At 35.9% G+C, this 16,444-nt stretch overlaps 3 protein-coding genes and 1 long non-coding RNA gene across 4 annotated transcripts; 1 reads left to right on the top strand and 3 right to left on the bottom strand.

The window, feature by feature from the left end:
• Window positions 1-373: 373 nt before the first annotated feature.
• Window positions 374-2,301, bottom strand: LOC7468406 (tetraspanin-6). The gene is made up of 3 exons (XM_002315258.4): window positions 1,578-2,301; window positions 1,181-1,497; window positions 374-722 (listed from the first exon to the last, which is right to left on the bottom strand). The coding sequence occupies exons 1-3, from the start codon at window positions 2,067-2,069 to the stop codon at window positions 683-685; spliced, it is 849 nt and encodes a 282-aa protein (XP_002315294.2). The 5' UTR covers window positions 2,070-2,301; the 3' UTR covers window positions 374-682.
• A 1,133-nt stretch (window positions 2,302-3,434) lies between these two features.
• LOC7468405 (serine carboxypeptidase-like 27) lies at window positions 3,435-6,159 on the bottom strand. Its single transcript, XM_024611148.2, has 8 exons — window positions 5,587-6,159; window positions 5,225-5,320; window positions 5,020-5,112; window positions 4,842-4,927; window positions 4,487-4,747; window positions 4,128-4,351; window positions 3,901-4,009; window positions 3,435-3,765 (listed from the first exon to the last, which is right to left on the bottom strand). Exons 1-8 carry the CDS (start codon window positions 5,978-5,980, stop codon window positions 3,622-3,624), a joined length of 1,407 nt encoding a protein of 468 aa, XP_024466916.1. The 5' UTR covers window positions 5,981-6,159; the 3' UTR covers window positions 3,435-3,621.
• A 1,285-nt stretch (window positions 6,160-7,444) lies between these two features.
• LOC7458648 (serine carboxypeptidase-like 27) lies at window positions 7,445-13,856 on the bottom strand. Its single transcript, XM_002315256.4, has 9 exons — window positions 12,776-13,856; window positions 12,575-12,670; window positions 12,344-12,436; window positions 12,161-12,246; window positions 11,796-12,056; window positions 9,481-9,608; window positions 9,303-9,398; window positions 8,053-8,158; window positions 7,445-7,860 (listed from the first exon to the last, which is right to left on the bottom strand). The coding sequence occupies exons 1-9, from the start codon at window positions 13,140-13,142 to the stop codon at window positions 7,711-7,713; spliced, it is 1,383 nt and encodes a 460-aa protein (XP_002315292.3). The 5' UTR covers window positions 13,143-13,856; the 3' UTR covers window positions 7,445-7,710.
• LOC112329010 (uncharacterized) lies at window positions 13,541-14,311 on the top strand. Its single transcript, XR_002984469.2, has 2 exons — window positions 13,541-13,682; window positions 13,850-14,311. It is a non-coding gene; the product is annotated as an uncharacterized LOC112329010 (long non-coding RNA).
• Window positions 14,312-16,444: the final 2,133 nt, after the last annotated feature.

Raw genomic sequence — 16,444 nt, 5'->3', positions numbered from 1 at the left:
TAGACCACCCGTTTCTTGCCCTTTTTGGCAGCAAATGGTACTAGACAAGCTGGAAGATTTTGGGAACAAACTTGAGATTGATACTGCTTCCACCACGCTTCATCATTTCAACACTTTTGGTTATGCATATGGGATTTGTTGAGCCATCATATTCCTCCATGAAAGAAATTATAAGCTAGAGGTTCGAGAAAGGAGGAATTCCCACCTGAACATTCCCAATTCTTTCAAGGCCTCAGCCCTTTTTTCCCCCTTTTATCATTGACTAATGTCTCATTAGCAATTCTATGCGGATTCATGCATTGCAAACAACTTGTTGCTCATTTTAGAAGTTTGCTAATCCTAGCTAACTAATGTGATATACTTGAAGAGGGAATTAATTATGAAATACAGCCCGTGTCATTTCAAGAACAAGAAAACTCGTGAATATAATTATAGCTTAGTGGGTGTATTTAACCTGCATAACGTCAAAAGGCAGAAAAGTAAAAGAAAGATACTGGTGTGATCTTTGAAAACAAAGGTAAATCCATCCGTGTACAGGGGGGGAAAAAGACTCTGAAAGGACTGTGAAAGGTGACCTTGAAACTTCCAAGATGCCCCCCATACACTGAAAAACAACTGAATTGTCCCAGACACTGAAAAATAACACAAGCAGGAGATTTTTGAAAGATCATCGGGACTCCAGCTAGTAAAGTTGTTCTCTCTTGTCCTGCCACCATCTCCACCTGTAAAGAAGGAAACCAAAGCATGACTTAGCTGTGGAAATTTTTACTGGCCGATCTTGCCCTGGCCCCATCATCGCCGGCCTAATTGTAGCCTCGAGATAGAGCAGGCCCAATGAAGTAACAGCTATCTTTTCATAATGAATATTTGGTGCGTAATTAAGAGAAAAAAATCACAAAATGATCTTGGTGATTAAATTAAACACCTACGTTTTATCAAATCATCATCAGTTCCAAAGTTATAAATCACTCAAAATGAGTTCTTTTCTCTTTTATCCTTTTCCTTTCGTACATGATTTTGAGAAGTGAAGATTCCAATCTGAGCACTTAAATTTTCAAAAATCCAACCTTAATTAAGTTAGTGAGTGTGTGTTATATGAGGTTTTCTGTGATCAGGAGTCTCAAATCTAATTAATATATATCTTAAATGAATATAAAAGCATGGTTTGATTTTCACTTACCAGTAATAATCCCATCTGGGTCGGACTTTGGTCATCCGATTTTCACCATAGGGGTAATCAGTTTCAGCCCTTCTTGTATTCTGGAAAGCACAACATCCTGTCGAATAAATTCCAATCAGAAGCACAACCATCACAATATTAAGAACTGAAAGCTTGCGCCAATCCCTTCTAACATCTTCAAGAACTCCAGCTTTGCACGAATCACACTCGTAGCACAGTAAAGTTGGGACATTGTTCCATCTATAGCAATCTGGGTCCTGAGGCACCGCTGTTGCCATGTTGTAGTTACATGAAGTTGGTGGCTTACAACATCCAGACTGCACCAAAAATCAAGAAAAACAGCCATAAGGCCAAAAAATTCGAGAGTGAACAAGATTGATGAAATTAAAGATTATACCTGTATGGGAGACATGTCTTTCTCTAGATAATCAAGAGGAGTCCAAGAGGCAAGTTTAGCACAAGTCTTAGAACCCAATATGCAACTCCTAATTGTTCTCCAATAATCAGGATCTTTAATTCTATTTCTTAACCATGGAGAATAATCTTCAAGTCTATACTCCTTGTAAACCCTACCGGGCACTTCCACACCGCCGCCTTGGCTAGTGACAACAAAGCCAAATATAGTCAAACCCATTAAGGTTGCAATAAGGAGTAACATGACTACTAAGTAGACCCAAAGTGCCCATGCTACATGAAAACATGCACCGATGAAGCCAGCTAGTGAGATTATAAGCACGACGAAGCCTACAACAAGGAGTGGAGTTTGGAGGAAACCTTCACAGGTTGTGCTACTCCTTGCCATCCATAAACCTCCACCAATTATTGGTATGGATGCTAAGAGAGTGAAAAGATTCAAGAAACCAATTACTGTGTTGCTAAACCTATACATCTCCTTGGCTTAATTAAAATCTCTATATGTTAAGGCTTAGACCACAGTACTAAACCCGAACCTCTCTCTCCCTCTTTTGCTCCATTAATTTCTATTAGTGTTCTCTCTCCTTAGCATGATGCTTCTTTTCTTGTTATATATATGGTGTCTTCTTCAGCTTTTCTTTTTTCACTTTTAACGGGTGGCATTGCTTTTCTTTATTTTGTGTTCCTGCAAGATTCAAGAATTCAAAATGTTTATAACCTTTGCTCTATTTGCTTTTTTGTGTATTAGGGTATTCAAGAAAACTTTATGCGATGTATGTGGAATGAGTTAATTATACTTCTTAGTCTGCAAGTAACTTTGTCGAGCGTTTAGATTGACTGATCTGCCCTGGAAGCATACTGTATTGAGATTCCTAATCTAGTCTAAAGTTCCAATTTGCAAGGACTTGGTTTAGGAATAAAATTGGGCGGGCGATGCCAAACACAACCCACAATTCTTATAGCATACTTGAGAAGGAGAAATTATATTCATTTCAATTTTCAATTTTTTTTTCAAATATAATTCATGATTTAAATGATAGGAATACCTCATGGCGTGCCCATACCAGGTGAGAATAATTTGAAAAGTTTAAAATTATAGGGTTCCTAACATACATGCATGAATAAGTAGACAAACGTAGAAATTACGATGTCTTCCTACCTTTCTTTATTAATGAAAATGTATGGTTGCTCTCCATTGTTTTTTTACACTAAAACCTATTCCAGAGTTAACCCATCTCAAATTCCAAATCGAGTTCGTATCATGAATCAAGTATATGGAGATTATGTTGATCAATATTATATTGATAAAAAAAACCAGTTCAGAATAAAACCTGACCCGAGTAAGGTTTTCGGGCTAGTTTTTATAACTTTGTTTTTGCATGTACGAATTTGACACGTGAAGTTTGTTCACAGCAAGCAAGAATTCTCTTTTCTATTGCCAAATATTCTCTGAGGATATGGTAAAGGCATCAATCCGTAATGCAATTGACCAAGGCAAGCAAAGAATAGCAGGCATTTAGGTAATTGCAAGCTTGTGGAACAGTGAGATGCTTTCAGGGGTTGGACCCTCATAATTTTTAGCTTTCTTTTGAAGCATGGCCAGAATCAGAATTATCTCCGGTTGAGGGGGATCACAGAATAAAATGATGCTTCTTCCTTATCTCCACCCATCTTCGTTTTAGTGCCTTTTTTATTCACTTTACGGCTCCACTGAACAATCTAATTTCTTAATGGCAAAGAATTCCCACCAAGTTTCATGTCCATTGCTCAATAATGACAGAAAACAAGTAGGAAATTGTTGCATCAGATGAATAAATGCTAACTAATTGAAAAGACCAGAAGACTTTTAATGTTCATTCTTTATTCTTAGCTGAGCAGCGGGAAGACAATGAGGCTAAAAAGATTTCTAATTTTTGTCATTTCTACTTTTAATTTGTTTAATCAAATAATGATATGAAAAGAAAAATAAAAACACTCCATACGCAGCTAGTAACCTTCAGGATTAAACAACAGGAAGTCTTCTAGGACTAAAATGCTGGCATGGGTTCGTTTTTCAGAAATTGCCTAAATAGCAATAAAGCAAGTCGAGGCCGAGTTAAAGGCACCTCATGCCCTGCTCCCCTTACTGTCACATAGGTCAAGCCCTTGTAAACTTGGCTCCAGCCACCAACCTGAACAAACCAAGCATGAAAAAGAAGTGCAAATCAATACCAACAGAAAATTCTTCGTGCTTAGAGAAAATCAGAGATAGGAAATCTATATACTCTACGCCAAAACCATTACTTCAGCATTTGTAGTTGACTAACCTGATGATGGTCATCGTGCCAAGCATACCAGCTTATGTTGGTTTGTAGCTGTAGAGCATTAATGGAGTATCTGGTTGCAGTTAGTGGCAAAATTGCATCTGTATCACCACTGTTGATAGAATAAATATCGATTACCCTTTGAGAAAATATGATTTCCCTGTTATTGATTTTATGCAAATTATCAGAATGGATGACTTGTAACTAAATCTTTTTCAGCATGAGCTTACCTGAAAACCCATATTCTAATACCAGCTGCTATAAGTTCTTTGAAGATTGGCAACATGGATTTAGGAGAATCACTCCAGTTTCTCCTAACAATAGAGCTGCAAGTGGCCCAAGGATGAGGAATCCTGGTAATATTGGCATGAAGAGCCCTTTGCACCTCTGGGCGGTTCATGTATCTTTTTGTGTACATCACCACACACTCGTCATTTCCTCTGAATTTCCATGGCTAAAACCCAACAAATGAAAGCTACCAACTCGTTAGGACAACCAAATTATTATCACAAGTTCCGCCATTAATCAGCGGAAAGTGTGGAATAAGAAAAAGAAGAGGGATTTTGAGTGATCCAAGAATATAATATACCAGTGAATAGTTTAGATAGTGTCTAAGAGTAATGATTTCATTGCAAGGAGAGCTGTAAATGCTATAAGGATTTATATCTCCAAACTCTGAATATGCCCTCTTTAAAGCACTGTTGCATTCACTTTTTGGGAACAAGAAAGTACTATTTGGGCAGAACTTCTTTAGATCTTTATAAGTAGAATCGGATATCAATCCATGGTTCCACCAGAACTCGTGTGTGCCCACGTTATCGTGATAATCATCTATAAGAGGATTGCCCAACTGCAAAAACAGGGGAAAAAAAACATTAATTAAGATTGCATGTCAAGATATTTTTGGACCAATTTTAGTGTTGTTCAGGGCAAGATTGACACACCAAGAAACCTGTGAAATTAATGACAGGATTCTTGACTCCCTTATTTCTCCGGGCTATAATTCGTGACAGCTCAGGGATGTAATGACCTGAATTTGCATGGATTAACGAAATATTAATTAATGCGATCAAATTATTAGTCAAACGTTAGTTGGAGATGAACAATTAATTAATTAACCACCTGCGTAGCTTTCTCCAGCAATGTAAAAAGGCCTGTGCTTGTATTGAGTGAACCTCTCAAACCAGTTAACCAGAAAAGTGTAAGCATCTTTGGCTGCACTTTCAGATTTCAGCAATAATCGCCTAGTTAGGGACTAGGGAGGGTAGGCTAACAAACTTGTTGACAAATTATAGCAAAATTATCTATTCTATACTTTTACGAGTACCTGTCCTCTTGTCACCAACCGTGTATGTATCTGATGAAGTATTTGAATAAGAAAATCCCACACCAGCAGGTGAATCAAGAAACAGCAAATTTGCCACTGCAAAAACCAAAACTCTCTGATATTTTATTCTTTCTTGGAACACTCAAAATGTCACAGCACTTGCACCAATGCACATGAAACTTGAACAGAGGAGAATCGACAGGCAATTTAATAGAGACACCCACCATTATTCAAGGTCCCATCTAGATATAAATGAGGCCTTGATGACTGGTTATTGTAATGAAAAAACAATAAACTGCTAAGATCACACATTAAGCGATTAACCTCAGAGATTATTACATGATCATCTTGACCATGTTTACCTTTATTCCAAGCATATGGATTCAAATGCAGGGTCTTGCCATCAGGTCGTACCCTGAATGGACCGACCTCCTCTGAAGCTCCATAGGCCACAGATGAGCAGCCAGGCCCACCATTGAGCCATAGAACTAGTGGCTTTGACTTGGGCTTGACAATCTTGGGGGCCTCAATCAACCAATAAAAGAGAGCCCGTCCTGCCAACGGGTCCACAGTAATGTAGCCAGAGAATTGAGAGAAGCTCACATTTGGTGGCTGCCCTTGTAGCTTGATAATCTTATCCCTCCTCTGCTCTTCAAGGTGACCGTGATTGGTGGCCGCAATAGTAGAAAGCAGGAGTGTAGCAAGATTTAAGACGTAGAGGAGAGAGCGAGAAGAGGTCCTAATGTGCATTGCCATAAGTGAAAAATCAGGCTTTGCTTGTCTGTCTTGAATGCGGGTTTCGGGGTCTTTAAAGGGTGTTTAAATTAGTTGTTAGCTCGTTAACAATTGACTTCAGCCCCTGCTTTTAGGTTGTCTAAGAGTATAGCCAAAGCATGTGTTATTTAGAAAAAAACTGTGTAGCCTGCAAAGTCAGTTATATGTTATTATTTATTGACTTCTTACATGCCCTCTGCGCTGTCCATAGTACTTTCTTTTGTTGAATTGAATGCACACAAGATCTGGTAGTCGAATTTTTTTTTGGGTTGGTACCTGGTAGTTTGTGCTCCTACTTCATCATCCAAAGTTTTCCCCTTTTTTTTTTTAATCCAAAACCGTTGAGCAGCTATGCTCACCTTGAAACGGTATCAACAAATGTTCTTTTAGCGTTCCTTTTTCTTCTTTTGCTGCTAAAAATAAGAGGCATTTTAAACTACCCTTACTTCGGCAAGAAATTTTGCGTATAGACGTATCACTGGAGTTGTTGTATTGATATAGAAGAAATGGAGATAAATAAGACATGTATCGACGTATTTTCTATCTTGAAAATACAGAAATTCATTCAAAAACTCTATGGGAAGTGAATTTATTTCTATTTCTTTAATGATGCGCGTTTTTTTGTTTTCTATATCTATCATTTCTAATGCTAACCAAACAATCAAAACTGAAGTTCAGGGCACCTTCCTAATGATCCGCTGGACGGTTTGTGCAAACAGGGAGAGGAGGATCAAGATTAAGAAACATGCTGTTTGAGCCCTGTTTTGGCTACTATATTACATGATGCGACGAACATGTGAGTTATAAATATTGCAATGAGCTGGACAAGGATCTGCCGCCCCAATATTATTACCATGGACAGTCGACTTCTTTTGATGGAATTGATAGCGCCTGTGCATTCTCCAATAAGCTACACCCACATGGGGCAAGTGGTCCTACTAGAGGACACTGTTCCTCTTTGCCTCCTGGGATTCTTGACTTCTGGGTGTTACACTGTTTCTTGGATTGGAAGGTCATAAATGATAAAACTAGCCGTAACAACGCCCCCAACTTCGTTACTTTTGAGGCACGAGTCCTTACAGCACCTTCTTATTGATAGTAGCAGTGATAATTTTACTGACTACTTTTATGATTCTAACATTTCTTTTGATTTTCAGAATGATGCATTTATGATGAAGTCCTTTCATGCGAAATACTTTGAATTGCGTGCATACAAGGGCAGAAGTGTGGGTTACCACAAGCCTCTCCTCTCCCCTTCATTTGATTCATATCAGTCCACCGAATTTGCCCTGCTGCAAATTTGATGTACGGGTTTCAAGAGTTCACCCTTGTAGGGTAATCTTTTTGCACCCCATGGTGTTAATCTGAGTTCTTTCAACTGGATTTAGAGTGAAGTTTCCAAAAATTGCTAACCAAACCAAGAAAAAGTAAATCTTGGGGCACAAATATTTTAACTCCATTATGTATAAATTTCTTGGAAATTAGTACAATTCTATTGTCTAAACTTACAGTTCAAATAATTGAATTACTATAAAGAATAGCTCCATACATTTTGATATGCTACAACTTAAATATAGAAATGGTGCACTTATGGAAGAATGGAAGAGCACTCGAGAGGAATGCTTCTCTTACTCTGTCATTTATAAGCCTGTGTATGAACAAATTCTATTATCTATCGCTTGTTTATTCATCAATGATTAATGCAAGGAGGACTAAAAGCTTCGGCCCGGCATGGACTTGTTCCCCAAAAATGACATGAAAAGAATAAAAGCCTGTCGAGGGCGATGGAGTGGAACTTCATGCCCTGCTCCGGTCACTGTTACAAAAGTTAGCCCTGTGTATACTTGGCTCCACCCGCCAACCTATAACAGAGGCAAGAAGAAGATGGGAGACGAACAAATTACCATGGAGTTCTGTAAGATTATTATACCACCCTTTTCTTAGTACTGTATTGCAAGAAAAGAATATCAAATCCCCAAATGTTCAGTTCAATGGTTGCACCAAAATAAGGTGGTTGTAGCAATTAGTTCTCTGTATAGTAGATGGGTACTTACCTTTCCACTGTCATACCACGGATACCAATTGATAATAGTTGGTAGTTTTAGGGCATCAATTGAGTATCGAGTTGCAGTAACAGGAACCACTGCATCAGTATCTCCACTGGTCAAAGAGATCAAGCAGAGTTAGATGCATTGCGTAATGAGGCAAGAAACAATTGAAGGCAAAAAGTTATAATGCTGACCAGTGCCGTAACATAAAACAAAGGCCAAATCCGAATTGAAAATAAAAAAGTCCGACCTTTTTTCATATTTTGGCTTTGCAAGACATGCATGCCATTATTGCTGAAGGTATGAGAATATTATACATCACCAAAGTAAATTCTTAAAGTTGACTATCCAAAAAGAATATCCATTCCGTTATTTTTATATAATCATAGCTTTTGGTCATCGTTAAGCAGCTGTTTTCCTATGAATTCTGTCTATATCCCATTTAAACTCAGTTTCAGATGCTGCCTTCGTGTTGACTTCGGTGACTCTTCTCAGTCAAGTAGACATATATAGTTCATACGCTTCCACCTAACAAAACAAACATTTGGGCCCAGTGCAATTACTAGTGCTAGAGCACACAGTATGTCTCGCCTACTGTAAATAAATCCAAAGTCGTCAATCTTTATCAACACTACCTACTGCAAACAAGCTTCCCTATCCAGACATGGAGATTAGTTTAGTTGGCCAAGAACTCAGCGGTTCAAAAGAAATTTATTCTGTTCCAACTTCCCAGTTCCCAACTACCAGGTATAGGTGAAAACATGATCCAACAAAACCTCTCAGCTCTTTACCGACCAACTTAGGCCATAGTTAGTTGCAAATAAAGATTAAACTCAAGTGTTCCACAAAAACAGACCAATGGATCCAAATAACATGAAAACAGATCAACACAAATTAGTTGGAGTTAGCTAAACGAGTCCTTCTTGTTAGTTCCACCGTGTCTATGTCAACATCTTCTTTGACATGTTCAGAAACAAAAACATCTAGAAACAACTCTGAATCATAAAGAAGATCCACGTACACAAGCAAACAAATCACAAAAATAAAAATGCTAAAAAGTTTGTATCATTAATTTCAACCGCAAGTTAGATCTCCTGCTCACCGAGATCAAGTATTGAAAAGAAATGCATAATAATCAATTCCACAAGCATTCCTTCTAGAACTACCATTTGATATCTTCAAGCAACTAAACAGATTTCCCTGATTTAATCTAGAACAAAGGGAATGGCGGGGAAAAGGCAAAGGTGGGAACGTACCTGTAGACCCATATCCTTAGACCTGCAGCAATGAGTTCTTTATATATAGGAAGCATGGAAAGTGGAGAATCTGCCCAGTAGTCTCCTACAATGTTACTGTGAAGTAGTGATTCAGTTAGCAGTGTTATTGGAAGATATGTAACAGAATTCTCAAAAAATTAAGAGAAAAAAATATCACCTGCATGTTTCCCATGGGTAAGGAATCCCAGTTACATTTGCATGGAGTGCCTTCTGGACTTCAGGGCGATTGAAGTACACTTTAGAATACCTCTCTGTGCAGGGATCATATGCTCTGGACATCCATGGCTGAGTTTGAAAATAACAAAATGAGCTTGGTGTATCTACTAAGTACCAGATTAAGTACTGTCTGGGGCAAAAAGTATGGACAGAGTGAATGAAGTACTGTAGAGCAATTCTAGTTCACTCGTCCAGCAATGAACAGTATTTTACATTCATGGATTGTATGGTGTATGAGTTTTTACCTAAAATTTATCAAAGATAATTCAGGGATACAAAACAAACAAAATCAAAGTCTTTTATCAAAATAGCATTTTATGAAACTAGTACAGGTTGATAAAAAAATTTAAGAAATAACATGGGAGATAAAAATGTTTGAAAAATAATACACTTTTGACTCCATTATTATTGGGAATACGGTTTTATTAACAACTGTTAACGATAATAGTGGGTGCTTACATAAAGAGCACAATCCACCTCAAAATTTTACATAAAATAAAGTCTAAACCACCACAATCAAACACCACACAAAACCATAAGTTACCAAACCTCAAACCCATAATTAAAACAGAAGGTATTTTAACATTATTTTTATTTGTTAATTATTATCTCAAATTAATGCATGTGTTTTTTAAACATTATTTTTATTTATATGCATTTTTTAAGTTGTTAATAGATGATTTGAAATATTAAACAACTTGTTCACATGTTCATTTGTTAATTAACAATATTAAATCATACTTATATAAACTAAGTATGAAGATGCATAATATATTAGACAACTTTAAAACCAACATGTTAATTAGCAAAAACAATATTATAAAAATAATTAAAAAAATAACTCTTAACTAGAAAAATAACACAACACAATTATACACAACATAATAATATATCTTAGCCTATCTATGTCTTCTGCGACGGCGAGCGGATGCAACAAAAAAACAATAGAAATGAGACAAGGGGAAGATGATTCTAGTGTTTTGGTAAAGGATTGAACGGTGTTTTGGGGGATTGAAGGCTGTTTTCTCTTGGGTTTTTTTATTTCTAGGGTTTTTTCTCTCAATAGTGGCGGTCATGGAAAAAAAAAAGGTGTTTATAAATGTATTGTAAACGCGATTCAGAATCATGGTTTTGTTATGAAACCGTTATTCTAAATTGCAGTTGTGAAAGAACCACTATTGAGAATAGCGGTTGTATTAAAATCGTGATTCTGAATCACAGTTTTTATTTAAATTATTATTCTAAATAGTAGTTTTTTAACAATCACGATTTTCAACCACAAATATTTACCAACTATGCTATTTTCTGAAAACTTTTCAAATTTATATCATTCATTATTAACTTTCTTGAAACCATGTTAGTTTTCAAAAAAAAAAAATCCAAAATCAGAAGGAAAATCAGTCGTGCAAGTAAGAAACACAAATTTAATCATTTAGTTACCCTCACTCTTGCGGAATCTTTTAGAAACTGTAGAAAACATAATCTGATAGATGAAGATCTAACATCAAAAAGGAAAAGACCGGATTCAGATTTGTGTTTGTTGAGAGGTCAAGAAAAGTTTGGCACGAATTTAGAAGTCATGGTCAGAAACAGCATCACATGACACGAGAACCACAATCTATGGTCCAAAAACCACAAACTTGATGGATGTCAGAAACTTAATATTTAACAACTACCTTCGGTACCCAAGACGAGCCCACAAATTAGCTATTCGGAAACAAGTCACTGTAAGAAAGTTGTCAATTTTTCGAGTAGTGAAAAAATACGAATATTTTTTTAACAGGCCACAGAAAATATTTGCAAAAATATATGCTTGGTGGATAACCTTCTTCGAATGCAATTTGTTTGATAATTGTTATATTGTATTGCTAAAAAATCCTGGAAACTTGCACATGTCTCTTTCAATCTAAGAAAACTATCTTCCAATGTCTATTAAGCTATTGATGGTAGAATCTTAGATGTGAAACGCTATGAGTAAAGGCTAGGCTTGTTCATGATAACTTTCCAGTCAAATCCAAGACTTAGAGGCTGGTGCCAAAAACCAATTGGGTGTCAAAAAAGACTTCTGTGAGCAAATGAAAGCATAATAGCCTTTTTTTCAAGTAAGAAATTTCATGCTAGGTGCAGAGAATCAACTTTTGATAATAATGCATCAGGTTCCTTGTTTAACTTGTATTGCATGTATCTTTCTGCTGACAGTTAAGCAGAATCCCTTGATGATGTTGATTCAGAGAAAAGGGTATGATAAGCGCTTACATAATGACCCCTTAGGTTGTGCCTCAAGGCTGCGGTATTATTGCAAGGCTGTGTGAAAATGCTATATGGATCAATGTTCCCTTGCTCCAACTCTGCAAGCTTGAGAGCCTTCATGCATTCTACTGATGGGTGTGTAGATGATACAAAATCACAGGTGAGGCGTAGAGTTCGATAGGTAGAATCAGAAATTAAACCATGGGTCCACCAGTACTCAAAGGTGCCAACATAATCATGATAATCATCAGTGACTGCATTTCCCACCTAAATGAAAGAAAAAGATATTGACTTAACTATTCACTTTCCATTACGCAGTAGAAGTCTATACAATTCCCAATTTTTATGAATAATGAGTTCTGTGTTCTCACCAAAAATCCCTTGAAGTTAATTACAGGATTCTTAATTCCCTTGTTCTTCTGATAAACAATTTGGGACAACTGTGGTACATAGTGACCTGAAACCGAATTTCAAACAAGTAAACAGTGTGCAATCCCTAAGATGAACAAGTTAACGAGACAGTTAAAAAATAATAATGTTATGCAATTCAAGACCTGCGTAGCTTTCTCCGGCGATGTAGAAATCTCTATATTTGTACTGCGGAAACCTTTCAAACCAATTGACTAGAAATGTGTATGCGTCTTCAGCTACAAATGCACGACACCCAGTTTCCAAAAGCATTTAAAGAAGTCAAAATCAACTAACTTTACGCCAGAAAGGCATATAATCACATTGAATCAAAAGGCTACTGAAGTACTCAACAATCAAACAAACAAAACAATTACCAGTTCTCTGGTCACCAGCCGTGTACAAATCCGAAGACGTATTTGAATATGAAAAACCAACCCCAGCTGGAGATTCCAGGAACAGCAAATTCGCCACTGCCACCGACAACAACAGCAAAATAGACATGAGATGAATTCCAAAGAGAACAAGTTAAAGCACGAAACAGAAATGGCATTGTGTAAATTATCTATTACACATACACTTATTCCAAGCATAAGGATTGGAGTAAAGAGTTTTGCCATCAGGTCTAATGCGAAAAGGCCCAATCTCCTCAGCTGCTCCATAAGCAACAGAGGAGCAACCAGGGCCTCCATTGAGCCATAAAACAAGTGGTCTGGACTCAGGTCTGCGACTTGTCGGTGCCTCGACCAACCAGTAAAACAATGCCCTCCCGGATTGTTGGTTCACAGTCACATAACCTGAGTACTGATTGAACTCTACACTCCCTGGCTGCCCTGGCAAATATGTGATCTTGTCTCTTCCTTGATCTTCAAGAGGAGCGCATATACAGGAATAGACAAAAAGAGAGACTAAAAGGCAGAGAATAGAGAGCAAAGAATGACCCATTAATCGAACAGCCAATCAAGATATGATCCAAAACAAGCAAAGCCCAGAAACAGAAGTCACAAAAAGTTTCTGGCTTTGCAATGAAATTATCTAGACAATGCTATTAGGACATGATCTAGAGAGGGACAGATAGCCAATGAAATGAGAACAATAAACACAGGAAAAGAAGACAGAGAGTCACTTAAAGCGACTAAATAACAGACACAAGCACCACAAAGCCGAGTCTTCGTTGTCAACAATAGCAAACACAAACAACTAAAACCAAGTAACAAAAATCCGAAATCACAGCAGTGTCAGCGAAACATGAAACAAGACCGAGTAACACGAATCACAAGATGTTTCTTTTTAGAATGAACCTAACAAAAACCACAAAAACAAATAAAGCCCAGATCCCAAAATATCTCTTGAGTTCTAGCCAAGAAAACATTTATCCAAAGAAAGACTTTAAAAGAAGAGAAGGAAACATTAGACATTTATAATGAAGAACTGTGTGCACTTGAATTCACATTCCCAATGATTGTGATTAGCTGTCTATGGAAGGTATGTTGTGAATACAAGCTTGTAATTTATTAGTATTATCTTTTCTTGAATTCTTTTATGGGATGTTAGATGGTAATCCTTTAATGCCAAGAAATTTATTTATTCATGTTCAGGAAGAAAAAGGAGAGGAATTTATTTATTTGTCTCTCTGAATTTGGTTTTATCAGGCACTTGACTGAAACAGCTGAGAGGCGCACATGGGATATTTTTGAAAAATGGTAGAATAAACCAAAAGGTTTGTAGCTTTTCAACTGGATCTTTAAACAGCCAGATGTAAACAATGAGGTGAGACTAAAATCTGGAATGATTGGAAGAAGAAGCTTCGTGTAGCATAGCCGGATAAAATAGGATTGTGCATATTCATCAAACAGTGATAGTGCAGGAGTCGTTGTTCTTATTGACAAAACAAACTCTGGCATGTAATGGCGTGGTGTGAGGCAGCTAAGCTTGATGGCCCAAGGAATTTAACTACCATGTATGAATGGGAATGGTGGGACCTCGCCATTTCTGACTGAACGTTCCTTTTCCTGTTGGTAAGGCCATAGCAGCATTTTTTTACTGTTGAACTGCGGATTTGATAAGATTACTTTCTTTCTTTCTTTCTTTCTTGATTTTGATGATTTATTGCTCGAGTTTGAATTCTAATTCATATGTGTTTGAGGAGAGATTTTGTAAAAATATAGAGAGAAAAAAAAGTTAAAAAAAGCTTTGATTGGTATATATACCTTGCTCGTCATCTACATTATACATTATAAAGGGAAAAAGGAGAATATACACGGAGAAAGAAAAGAAAGGGATGGGAGAAAGGAATATTTCATGTCAGAAAAAGCATTCTCATATTTTCAAAATTGTGGAAAGAGACCAGTGTGTGTATGCATGTTAACACATAGGTTCTATGTATCAGTTATTGTTACTTGCCCGTAGGTTGATCCGAGAAAGCTTGTATTCCGGGTCAAGCTTTGACTGTTTTTTTACTTAAATCGAAATAGATATTAATTTAATAAAATCTTACCATCACATCTAGATTTTAAAATATTTGATTGATATAGTTAAACTCAATTCAAATCTATTTGAGTCAATAAAAAAATTAAATTATTTTAATAAAAATAATTAATCTAATAAACCGTGAATTGATCAAAGACATAGATTAATTTGAAAATAACAAATGAAAAACGTGAAAAATAATTTTACAGTGGAGCTACTCGCCAAAAACATAATCAAAGTAACAATCATATTAAATATTTTTTTCATGTAAAACGAGATCACTCTGCCGAACCAACTCACCGATAAGTTCAAATATAATAAATTTAAAGAGAAAACATGTAATTTTGAAATTATTATTATTATCATACATGTGTGTATACAAGGGCGGAGCTAGGAATTATTCCTGCCTTGAGCTATTAAATAAATATATAAATATTTTTTAAAATTAATTATTAATTCATATATATGAATTTTTAAAGTTAACAGTAAAGTTTTAATTCAAATACACTGCCCAAAATATTAAAAAATAAAATTGAAAGTACATAAAATTAAAACGAAAATAAAAATAAACTCACTATTAAAGTTACATCCTTCGATGTTTTGTGGATTCATCTATAATCGAATATGAATCGATATTGTAACAAGTAACAACCCCTCAACCAGGATAAAATAACAATCTCATATCAACTGGAAAATAAAGTAATTAAATTTTTTTTCCTCTCTCAATTCCTCATTCCTTCACTTGATTCTTTATTAGATTAGTGTTTTATAAATTGGACTTTGTAAGTTTAGAAAACTATTCTCTCACTTTTCTTATTTTTTTCCTTGTCGGCAACATATAAAATGAAAGAAGAGCTGATTTGTTTTATTTTTTAATGGCAAATAATCATTTTACTCTTCATGAGTCGTTTTGTTTTTATTTGACGGTTTTTTTTTTGTTAGCACTGTCAAGCTCTGTTCATCCTAAAAATTTAACCAGATTTTATTCAATATATTTTAAGATCTCTCATAAAATTTCAGCTCAATCTGATGGTTGGATTGAAAATTACGTATAATAACGTAAAACTTGTCAAATTGTGATTTTTCATCAAATTTATGAATTTCTCAAAAAAATCTGAAATTTTAACTCAAACTAAAACATCATATTAGAAAGTTTCACGCAAATTTTCAGAATTTTTTAATAACTCAATTAAGAATTACAAATTTATTTTATATAAAACTAGTCAAAAAATATTGATAAAATCTTGATCTGGGCTACATCCCATCTTAGCCCTTAACATACTTCCGCCCTTATGCTAATTGTTTTGATGTATAAAAAAGTTATTAATCTAAGTATCAAGCGGGACATGTATGTTTTTTTTCGAAATAGATTATCTTGTAAACTTAGGAAATTATTAATTCACCATACCTAATCAAGATTATCAATCCACGGAGGCTATATTTTATATTAATTGAATATTTCGTAAAGTTATCTCGCATGCTACTAAGTTGGACCCATTGATTCTCTTTTTCCTGAAAATCTTTAACTCGTGAGATCAAATTAAACCTGTCAACTTGCTGTGTAGACGGAATACCCGGACCTGCTATGCATGTTGATACTCTGGAAAGCAAAGGCATGGAAAATGATGGTCTGGGTATGGGCCGAGACACGCGTCCATGTTCATGCTAGTTAGCATCACACGTGCCGAATGAATATTAATTAAAATTTCCCTGTGATATTTTCGAGTATCATTTAATCGTTAACTTTTTTTTCGTGAAACAAAAAATTAAAAGTTTAG

This window comes from Populus trichocarpa, chromosome 10, assembly GCF_000002775.5.
Source record: "Populus trichocarpa isolate Nisqually-1 chromosome 10, P.trichocarpa_v4.1, whole genome shotgun sequence".
In the NCBI taxonomy this organism is placed as follows: Eukaryota; Viridiplantae; Streptophyta; class Magnoliopsida; order Malpighiales; family Salicaceae; genus Populus; species Populus trichocarpa.
The sequence above is the reverse complement of the archived record's forward strand: the minus strand, read 5'-3'. Positions and strand labels throughout refer to the sequence as shown.

Bases quoted from the DNA above. Each gene is read 5' to 3' on its own strand.
- LOC7468405 (XM_024611148.2), bottom strand. From the start codon at position 5,980: ATGGCAATGCACATTAGGACCTCTTCTCGCTCTCTCCTCTACGTCTTA. The intron at 5,321-5,586 runs GTAAACATGGTC...TGGTTTTTGCAG, and splicing joins TCCATATGCTTGGAATAAAG to TGGCAAATTTGCTGTTTCTT. The intron at 3,766-3,900 runs GTTAGTCAACTA...TGGTTTGTTCAG, and splicing joins GGCACGATGACCATCATCAG to GTTGGTGGCTGGAGCCAAGT.
- LOC7458648 (XM_002315256.4), bottom strand. From the start codon at position 13,142: ATGGGTCATTCTTTGCTCTCTATTCTCTGCCTTTTAGTCTCTCTTTTT. The intron at 12,247-12,343 runs GTCTTGAATTGC...ATTCGGTTTCAG, and splicing joins CGCCGGAGAAAGCTACGCAG to GTCACTATGTACCACAGTTG. The intron at 9,609-11,795 runs GTAAGCGCTTAT...TTTCAAACTCAG, and splicing joins ACAACCTAAGGGGTCATTAT to CCATGGATGTCCAGAGCATA.
- LOC7468406 (XM_002315258.4), bottom strand. From the start codon at position 2,069: ATGTATAGGTTTAGCAACACAGTAATTGGTTTCTTGAATCTTTTCACT. The intron at 1,498-1,577 runs GTATAATCTTTA...TTTTTGGTGCAG, and splicing joins AAGACATGTCTCCCATACAG to TCTGGATGTTGTAAGCCACC. The intron at 723-1,180 runs GTAAGTGAAAAT...CCTTCTTTACAG, and splicing joins CCCAGATGGGATTATTACTG to GTGGAGATGGTGGCAGGACA.